The sequence below is a fragment of the Elaeis guineensis genome, chromosome 2 (genome assembly GCF_000442705.2).
Source record: "Elaeis guineensis isolate ETL-2024a chromosome 2, EG11, whole genome shotgun sequence".
In the NCBI taxonomy this organism is placed as follows: Eukaryota; Viridiplantae; Streptophyta; class Magnoliopsida; order Arecales; family Arecaceae; genus Elaeis; species Elaeis guineensis.
In genome coordinates this window covers 14,285,886-14,296,710 of record NC_025994.2, presented here as the reverse complement: position 1 = coordinate 14,296,710, position 10,825 = coordinate 14,285,886, and the positions used below count along the sequence as shown (strand labels likewise).

Genomic DNA, 10,825 nt, shown 5'->3' with positions numbered 1-10,825 from the left:
AACAAGTTAAATTGTTTAAAAATTAATTTTAAGAAGGTAAGTCTAACCTAGAATATCTTTTAATAAGAAAAGCTAGTCCAAAATTAAGCTTGGAATGAAGGAAAATCATTTCTGGCATGTTGCTCCTTAGATTGATTTTGATGATTACAAAGCAGTTGAAGGAGTACTAATGATTTTCACTTGAAAAAGACTTATTACTTTTCAGGAGCAAAATTATAATTTTATCAAAACCCTGATTTGAAAGCATCAAATGATAGAATAAAAGATTTGTGATCCATTGATGAAAATTTCATTGTTTTTGAACTTGTATTTTGAAAGATATGCATGTTTGAAAATCATGAGTCGACCCATGAGTCAACTCATAGCACAATGAGCTGTTTGGCACGCAGATTTTTTGACTTGGCACAACCTGTGAGTCGACCCATAAGTCGACCCCCAAGTCATGAGTCGACCCATGAGTCGACCCCTGCTGTTTTTAGGCCAAAAATCACAGAACCTTATCTTCTGGTTATTTTCTGTTATTCTTCCACAGAGGTCGACCCATGAGTCGACCTCCAGGCATGAGTCGACCCATGAGTCGACCCCTGTGATGGAATTTTTCCACAACGGTTAGTTTTTAACCCATTTTAAGTACTTTTAATGCTCATTTATTGTGGTCTAACGGCTCTTTTTCAGTCTAAAATATTTTCCACTATTTTTTAAAGCTATAAAAGGAACAAAAAGGTGGAAATCAATAAGAAGAATATAAAGAAGAAAAGAAGAAGAATCAAGAAGAGAGATTTTGAAAAAGGGATTTCAAGCAAACTTTTCAGCCCTAAGCAGAAGCTCACTCAAAGCATTCAAGAAGCCTTTAATCCAAGCTCACCAACTCCTTAAGTGCACATTCAAGTCTCCATCCACCTTGAGGAAATCCAAAAAGGGTCTTCTTCTCTTGAGTAAAGTGTATTTAAAGTTATATTCGCTCATTGAAGGAGCTTTCTTTGTACTTATTTGTGCTATAAATTGTTATACTCAGTTTGAGTGATTGATTTTATTTTGGAAGGGTTCCAAAACAAGGGAAGGTTGATCCAAACCTAGAATCGGAGTGTATTGGGTTGGCTTGTACCCATGAAACAAGTGGTCTAGATTGAGATAGCTAGAGTCGGAGTTTCCGATGTTTGTATTCAGGTTGAATACAAGATTAGTGGATTGAAATTTCCAAGTAGGAGCTTGGGGAGTGGATGTAGGTGTAAGGTTGGCACCGAACCACTATAAATCTTTGTGTTTGGTGTGTGTCTAATTGCTCTTCTTTATCTCTTCATTATTTTCTTGCATTCTTGCTCTTGCTATCAGCCTTGAATTAATTCTACTCACTCTATCTATTTAGCTTTGTCAAACATTTCTCATAAGTCATTAGTTAAGCTTAAAATTTTTAGAAACCTAATTCACCTCCCCTCTTGGGTTGCATAGCTGGACAACAAGTGGTATCAGAGCCCGGTGCTCTAGCCCTTCTTTGATCTAAACAATCAAAGAGCAAAAGATCTATGGCAACTCATGTCAGCACTTCTCTAGCCGAGGGGTAATCCACCAACCGACCTCCACTTTTCAATGGGTCTAATTACACCTATTGGAAAGCTCGGATGAAAATATTTATTCAAGCACTCAACTATGATATGTGGAGTATCATAGTGAACGATCCTCACACACCCATTAAAATTATAGATGGTGAGGAATCAACCAAACTCGAGAAAGAATGGGATGAGGTTGATAAGAAGATGGCCCAATTAAATGCTAAAGCAATGAATGTTCTTTATTGTGCTCTTGATGCAAATGAATTTAATCACATTTCTACTTGCTCATCTGCTAAAGAAATATGGGATAGGTTAGAAGTAACCCATGAGGGAACCAATCAAGTAAAGGAGTCTAAAATCAACATGCTTGTGCATAAATATGAATTGTTTAAAATGGAGCATGATGAGTCCATAACCGGAATGTTTACTCGCTTTACTGATATTATTAATGGTTTAAAGAGTCTTGGTATGTCCTATACTAATAGTGAGCTTGTAAGAAAGATTCTCAGGTCCCTACCAAGAACTTGGGAAGCCAAAGTGACTGCCATCCAAGAAGCTAAGGACTTGAACATTCTACCCTTGGAAGAGCTTCTAGGATCATTGATGACTCATGAGCTGAGCATGAAGCAACATCAAGAGGAAGAAGTCAAAAAGAAAAGAACCATTGCCCTCAAATCCACAGCTCCACCAGATGAAGAAACTGATGACACTGAAGATGAAGAACATGATGAAGAGATGGCACTCATTACCCGAAGATTCAAAAAATTTTTGAGAAAAAGAAAATAGGGGATGAGGAAGAGGTCATTCACAAAAGGAGAACAGAGCAAAGAAAAAGAAAAAGACCAACCCCTTATCTGCTACGAATGCAAGAAACCGGGACACTTCAAATCCGAATGCCCACAACTGAAGAAAGGTCCCAAAAAGTACAAGAAGAAAGCCATGATGGCCACTTGGAGTGCGAGTGATGACTCAAGCTCCGATGAGAAAAACTCAACCGAACAAACCAACCTGTGCCTTATGGCACACGAAAATGAGGTAATTTCTGAAACTCCTAGTGACTTTACATTTGAAGAATTACATGAAGCTTTCTATGATTTAGTTGATGAATTAAAGAAACTAGGAATGAAGAACAAAGAGCTAAAATTGAAAAATCAATCTTTATTGAAACAAACTGAAAACATTTCAATTGAGAAATCCACCCTGCTTCAAGAAAATCAAAGCTTAAAGAATGAAATTGCCAAGCTAAAACCAATAGTAGAAAAGTTCACCTTGAGTTCAAATAAACTCAATATGATTCTTGATAATCAAAAAATCGTGTATGATAAGGCTGGACTTGGCTATAACCCCTTGAAGAAATAAAAATATCTGAAAAATATTTATGTAAACTCTTTAAATAACAAGTCTTCTAATATTACTTGATTTAAATGTGGTAGAGTAGGACATAAGTCATACACTTGCTTCTCTAACAAGTCTGCAAACTCAACTATAAAGAAAATATGGGTTCCAAAAGGAACCATTATGACTAACCAAAAAGGACCCAAGAAAGCTTAGGTACCTAAAACAAAAACTTGACTTTTACTTGCAGGTGTATCTAGCATCCCAAGAAGGAAACAGGAAATGGTATCTTGACAGTGGATGCTCGAGACACATGACTGGTGATGAATCCCAATTCATCACTGTTGATGCTAAGGATGGAGGGATGGTCACCTTTGGAGATAATGGCAAAAGAAAGATCATCGGTATAGGTAACATTGGTATCACTCCCTCCAAATACATTGAAAATATTTTGTTAGTTGATGGTTTAAAGCATAATTTACTAAGTATTAGTCAATTTTGTGATAAAGGATATAAAGTTATTTTTGAATCGTCTGTTTGCATTGTAACTAGTCCTATTAATGATGGCATTAAATTTATTGGACATAGACATGGTAATGTTTATATGGTAGATTTAAATGATTTAGCCAAAATAAACATGCAATGCCTAGTATCCTTGAATGCTAAAGTTAATGAGACTAGTTGGATTTGGCATCGCAGACTTGCACACATTAGCATGCATTCTCTTTCAAAATTAATTAAGAAAGAATTAGTTCTCGGTTTGCCAAAACTAAATTTTGAAAAGGATAGAATTTGTGATGCATGTCAACTAGGTAAACAAACAAGAATTTCATTTAAATCCAAAAATATTATTTCAACCTCTAGACCTTTGGAGCTTTTGCATATGGACTTATTTGGACCTACTAGAACCACTAGTCTAGGAGGAAAACGATATGATTTTGTAATTATAGATGATTACTCTCGTTTTACTTAGATTTTTTTTTTTAGCACACAAAGATGAAACTTTTCATGTTTTCACTAAATTTTATCGAAAAGTCACTAATGAGAAAGGATTTTCAATTCAAAACATTCGAAGCGATCATGGAACTGAATTTGAAAATCAAGACTTTGAAAACTTTTGTGATGAAAAGGGAATTAGCCATAACTTCTCTGCTCCTAGGACACCCCAACAAAATGGGGTAGTAGAAAGGAAAAATAGAACCTTAGAAGAAATGACCCGTACCATGCTTTGTGAAAGCAACCTTCCAAGATATTTTTGGGTGGAAGCAATCAACACAGCATGTTACATTTTAAATCGTGCTTTGATTAGACAAATTTTAAAGAAAACCTCCTATGAGCTTTGGAAACAAAGAAAACCTAATATTGCTTATTTTCATATTTTTGGTTGCCGATGTTTTGTGTTAAATAATGGTAAAGAAAGACTTGAAAAATTTGATGCAAAATCGGATGAAGCAATCTTTCTTGATTACTCCTCCACTAGTAAAGCTTTTAGAGTTTTTAACAAAAGAACTTTAGTAGTAGAGGAGTCCATACATGTTGTCTTTGATGAATCTAACGATCTTTCTTCAAGGAAGAATGAAGGTGTTGATGATGCAGATCCTCTTATAGAAGGAATGAAGGAGATCACTCTGAAAGATTCAACAATTCAAGAGGATAAGGAACATGAAGACAAACAGGATGAGGGAGGTGAAGAACATCAAGAACAACCTCAAGGTACAAATGACCTACCCAAAGAATGGAGGTATGTTCACAATCACCCTAAAGAGATAATTATTGGTGATCCTATGTATGGGGTAAAAACTCGTTCTTCACTTAGAGAAGTATTTAATCATTGTGCTTTTGTATCTCATCTTGAACCAAAAATTATTGAAGAAGCTGAAAATGATTATAATTGGATTAATGCAATGCAAGAGGAACTTAATCAATTTGAAAGAAATAATGTATAGACTTTAGTTTCAAGACCTAAAAATTATTCAATAATTGGCACAAAATAGGTCTTTAGGAATAAATTAGATGAACATAGAAATGTAATAAGAAATAAAGCAAGATTGGTTGCTAAAGGTTATAATCAAGAAGAAGGAATTGATTTTGATGAGATCTTTGCACCTGTTGCTAGATTAGAGGCCATTAGACTTCTACTTGCATATGCTTGCTTTATGAAATTCAAATTATTTCAAATAGATGTCAAAAGTACATTTTTGAATGGATATATTGCTGAAGAAGTCTATGTAGAACAACCCCCAGGATTTGAAAATCATGCTTTTCCTAATCATGTTTTTAAATTAAATAAAGCTCTATATGGATTAAAACAAGCACCTAGGGCTTGGTATGATAGGCTAAGCAAATTCTTACTAAATAATGGTTTTTCAAGAGGTAATGTAGACACAACCCTCTTTATTAAAAGAAATCAAAATGATATGTTAATTATACAAATTTATGTTGATGACATAATTTTTGGGTCTACTAATAAATCTCTTTGTCAAGACTTTGCTAAGCTCATGCAGGGGGAGTTCGAGATGAGCATGATGGAAGAACTTACTTTCTTCCTCGGACTTCAAATCAAACAAACAAAAGAGAGAATCTTCATCACCCAAAGCAAGTACACCAAGGAATTACTCAAAAGATTTGGAATGGAGAACTCCAAACCAATTGGCACACCTATGAGCCCCTCATGTAAGCTTGACAAGGATGATGAAGGTAAATGTGTAGACTTAAAGTATTATAGAGGTATGATTAGCTCTCTATTATATTTAACTGCAAGTAGGCCTGATATCATATTTAGTGTTTGTTTGTGTGCTAGATTTCAATCTAATCCTAAAGAGTCTCACTTGAATGCTGTTAAAAGAATCCTTAGATATTTAAATGGTACTCAAACTCTAGAATTATGGTACTCTAAGGACTCACTAATTGATTTATTAGGATATTCAGATGCTGATTTTGCAGGATGTAGATTAGACAGAAAGAGCACTAGTGAAACTTGCCAATTTCTTGAAGTTAACCTAATCTCCTGGTTTAGCAAGAAATAAAATTCGGTAGCACTGTCTACAGCTGAGGCCGAATACATTGCAGCCGAAAGTTGTTGTGCTCAAATCTTGTGGATTAAGCAGCAACTCGAAGACTTTGGTATCAAACTTAATGAAACACCCATAAGATGTGACAACACTAGTGCCATAAATCTAACTAAAAATCCAATTCAACATTCAAGGTTAAACATATTGAAATAAGACATCATTTTATAAGAGAACATGTTCAAAACAAAAATATAATTCTTGAATTTATTTGCACTGAAAATCAATTAGCTGATATCTTTACAAAGGCCCTTAGTGAGGATAGATTCTGTAAAATTAGAAGAAATCTAGGAATTCTTGATCCTTTTGCCTAAATGTTTCTTCAATTTCAAGAAATCGATGTCAAAATTTCTTTGAGCTCAATTTTCATCATCTCTCTTGGACCTAAAAGCTCAAGATTATTATTCTCACAACTTGTCATTGAGCAAAATTTTTTCTCCCAAAATGTTAAATTTTTTCGAAATTTATTCATATTTTTTCTGAATTTTTGTGATTCATGAGTCGACCCCTTAGGGTCGACGCAATGGCATACTTGAAATTCTTGGCAAACTTCCCGCAGGCTCTTTTCTTTTTAACTTAAAGCCCGTTCATGAGCCGACCCCTTCTTCTTCTTCATCTTCCTCCCTCCAAGACTCGTCGTCCTCATTTTCGTTCTCTCTAAAACCAAGGATTTAGCCCAAAGATCATTCTCCCTTCACATCTCCACCTCAAATCACCCCTTGGGAAAGGAGCTTCTCGCATCTTTCTCCCTTGATTGAAGTGGTTGGAGCGTGCCCTAGCTTCCACCATTCTTCTCAAAATCATCATTTCTCTCCGCCAAAATCTCTTTCCATCCTCTAGTAACCTTCCTTCTCCTCACCCATTTGATCTTCCGAGTCTCCCTGCCTGCTTTTGTGGTGAGAATGGCCCCAAAGATGAAACTCCCTCAAAGAAGGAAATCAGTCCGTGCGCTGGAAGAAGGCGTCCGCAGAAAAAGACAAGCTTCTCTGACCTCCTCTGCTCCCATTCCAGCTTCAGCGTCTGCACCAGGTCCCTCTCAGTCTTCTCTTAGCCCTAGCAAAATTTCTCTCTCTGACAGAAAGGTAGAAACCGGCAAGAATGTGGACTTCAGGTTTTTTGAAAAAGAGGGTTTCTCCTTTGGTTCAAAGATAAAAAATCAGGGTTGGGGATTTTACTGTTCTCTCAAGGAAGTTACATATGTAGACTTGGTTAGAGAGTTTTATCTAAATCTGCACTATGGCAATGGAACAGTAACTTCTACTGTTAAGGGAATTGATATCTGCTTAGATCTTATTATTTTGGGAGAGATTCTGCATTTGCCCTGTGAGGGATATTCTAACATGGAACTCCCAGTGAAGGAAGAAGTGATGTGCACCATCATGAAAAAAGAGATGATCACATGCCATATATGGATCCAAGAGCCAAATTAATGATTTTACTCACGTGCGTAGAAGGATGATATGGTGCGAATCAGATTTGGCAGGAATTTGAAAAAAATTATTGCTTGAAAAAAGAGCCGAGTTTAGAAGCTTGTTATGTTCTTCCTAATTCACTATGATCTCCAGCCACCATCATTTTCATAATAGCAAGACGCAATCAAGGTTGTTTTGTTCTTCCTAATTCACCATGATCTCTAGCCACCATCATTTCTATAGTAGCAGGATGCAGCCAAAGTTATTTTGTTCTTCCTAATTCACCATGATCTCCAGCCACCATCATTTTCATAGTAGCAAGATACGGCCACTATTATTTTCTTTGTAGCAAGATATAGCCATCATCATTTCTATGATAGTCAAATTCTGTTATTTCCTTCCATTTACTGAATGTCTTATGTTCCCTCTCTTATCTATATAAAGGGAGGCGATCTATGTATTCAATTCAGATTTCAATGAATGAAAATGAGTGTTGCTGATTTCTCTTATCTAACCCCTGTGTGTTAGTGGCGAGTTATAAACCTTAGAACTTATCACTCATATTCTTCTTTTCTTGAGTGTGGCGTTCTACCCCTTTGTGATCTGATTGTGGCAATTTTCTTATCAATCAGATTTCAAAGGTTTCTTTTATTTTTTTTCTCTTTTTCTTATGCTCCAATCTTTATTCTTACCTACACAAGATAGTTATTTAGGCCTGGGCACATCAGTTTGGTATTAGAGCCTGAGGGAGTGTTTGACATCCAAATCATGTCTGGAGGAGATGAGGCCCATGTCATTCCTAGAGGCATGAGTTTGGAACAAGCTCAGATTATGGGGCTCCAACGGCGTCAAGAAGAGATGATGGAGCAACTCAATCATCTAACACAAGCGTTTGAGCGGTTGGCAACACTTCCCCCACCACCACAGCGGCATGGCCATCCAGCACCACGATGAGTTGATCGCAATGATGAAGAGGAGTATGATGAACTCAGAGATGATGATGGTGTGGAGGAACATCCATGGCAAAGGCGGCAGCAAAGGAGTTTGGGAGACAATATTAAGATGAGGATCCCATCCTTTAAAGGAACCAGCTCACCCGAAGAATATCTGGAATGGGTGCAACGTGTGGAGAAGGTCTTTGAATGTCAAGATTATTCTGAGGTAAAAAAATGTAAACTTGCTGCCCTTGAATTCACTGATTATGTTAATCTTTGGTGGGAGAATGTGAAAGCTCAGCGTAGGAGGGATGGAGAAGAGGAGATCCGGAACTGGAGGCTTATGAAGTGGATCATGGAGAAGCGATTTGTTCTTCAATATTATAAGCAGGAGCTGTACATCAAGTTACAAAGCTTGAGACAAGGGGGGATGTGTGTTGAGGATTATGTCAAAGAATTTGAGATGCTGATGATGAGATGCGATTTATGAGAACCTCAAGAACAGACCATTGCAAGGTTCTTAGGAGGCTTGAATAAGGAGATTGCTGATACGGTGGAGTTACAATCTTATGTGTTCCTTGACGATGTGATCAAACTTGCTGTTAAGGTGGAGAGACAGCGCAAGCGTGGTGCAAGTAAGCCAAGTAAGACTACCAACTCATCTTCCTTATCACCATGGTCCGTCCCTAAGACGGTGCCAAAACAAGTAGAAAAAGGTGATTCTAGCAAGCGAGTCACAGATACGGCCAAAGAAAAAGAGGTGAAAAATTCACAACCTTCCAGACGAAGTCGAGATATCAAATATTTCAAATGTCTTGGTTACGGTCATATAGCCTCTGAATGTCCAAACAAGAGGGTGATGTTCATTCGAGAGTCACAAGAAGAAATTGAAAGTGAAGATGAGGCTATTTTGGAAGAGGTAAAAGAAGATTATGTGGAGTTTGCAGATGAAGGAGAGCTGGTGGTTATTCGTCGCAACCTGAACCTACAAGCCAAAGTAGATGATGAGCAGCACGAAAATATCTTCCATACCAGGTGCACCATCCATGATAAGGTATGTGGTGTTATCATTGATGGAGGTAGCTGTACCAATGTGGCTTCTACTATTTTGGTAGAAAAACTTAATTTTATGACTATGAAGCATCCCCGTCCTTATAGATTGCAATGGCTTACTGACGATGGTGATGTGAAGGTTACAAAGCAGGTTGTAGTACCTTTCTCTATTGGCAAGTCCTACAAAGATGAGGTTGTTTGTGATGTGGTTCCTATGAAAGCCAGCCATCTTCTTTTGGGAAGGCCTTGGCAGTACGATCGGAGAGCTATTCATGACGGCTTCAAAAATACCTATTCATTTTCCAAGAATGGGAAGAACATAGTGTTGGCACCACTTAGCCCGCAACAGGTCCAGAAGGATCAGCTTGTGATTGAAAAGGGCAAGAAAGAGAATCTATTTGCCAACAAGGGGGAAGTGAAGCGAGTTTTGACTAACCATGAACTTATTTTTGTTCTTGTAGCTAAGCAGGTTCCAAGTGAAGAAGTCTCCCTTCCACCGCAAATGAAGGAGATCTTGAAGGAATTTATAGATGTGTTTCCGGAAGAATTACCAAAAGGATTGCCACCAATCAGAGGGATCGAGCATCAGATTGATCTCATTCCAGGGTTTGCCCTACCAAATAGACCAGCCTATAGATGCAATCCCGAGGAGGCCAAGGAGTTGCAGCGGCAAGTTGCGGATTTTTTGGAGAAGGGTTATGTGAGGGAGTCTATGAGCCCATGTTCAGTACCAGCTCTGTTGGTACCAAAGAAGGATGGATCTATGCGGATGTGCGTGGATAGTAGGGCGATAAACAAGATCACAATAAAATATCGCTATCCAATCCCGCGACTGGATGATATGCTTGATCAGTTGCATGGAGCTAAGGTCTTCTCAAAAATAGACCTTAGGAGCGGATACCATTAGATTCGCATGAAGGAAGGTGATGAATGGAAAACCGCATTCAAGACCAAGTTCGGATTGTATGAGTGGACGGTCATGCCATTTGGCTTGTCCAACGCACCTAGCATATTCATGAGATTGATGAATCATGTGCTGCGTAAGTTTATTGGTGATTTTGTGGTTGTATATTTTGATGATATTCTAATTTTTAGCAGAAATCAGGAAGAGCATATGGAGCACCTCAGGAGTGTTTTTGAGGTTCTGCGACAAGAGAAGCTATATGGCAACCTCAAAAAGTGTCATTTTTGTCAGGATCGCATAGTCTTTCTTGGCTATGTTGTGTCACAACATGGAGTGGAAGTTGATGAGGAAAAGGTGAAAGCGATCAAGGAGTGGCCTGTTCCTACTAATGTATCTGAAGTGAGGAGTTTTCATGGTCTAGCATCCTTTTATCGGAGGTTTGTGAGGAACTTCAGTACTATTCTTGCTCCTATCACTGAATGCATCAAGAAAGGAGGAGAATTCAAATGGACTGAAGCAGCCCAAAGGAGCTTCGAGTTGATCAAGGAGAAGTTGAGTTCAGCACCCA

At 37.8% G+C, this 10,825-nt stretch overlaps 1 protein-coding gene across 1 annotated transcript; it reads left to right on the top strand.

The window, feature by feature from the left end:
• Nucleotides 1-8,296: 8,296 nt before the first annotated feature.
• Nucleotides 8,297-10,260, top strand: LOC140855220 (uncharacterized). The gene is made up of 3 exons (XM_073251098.1): nucleotides 8,297-8,368; nucleotides 8,806-9,354; nucleotides 9,442-10,260. Exons 1-3 carry the CDS (start codon nucleotides 8,297-8,299, stop codon nucleotides 10,258-10,260), a joined length of 1,440 nt encoding a protein of 479 aa, XP_073107199.1.
• Nucleotides 10,261-10,825: the final 565 nt, after the last annotated feature.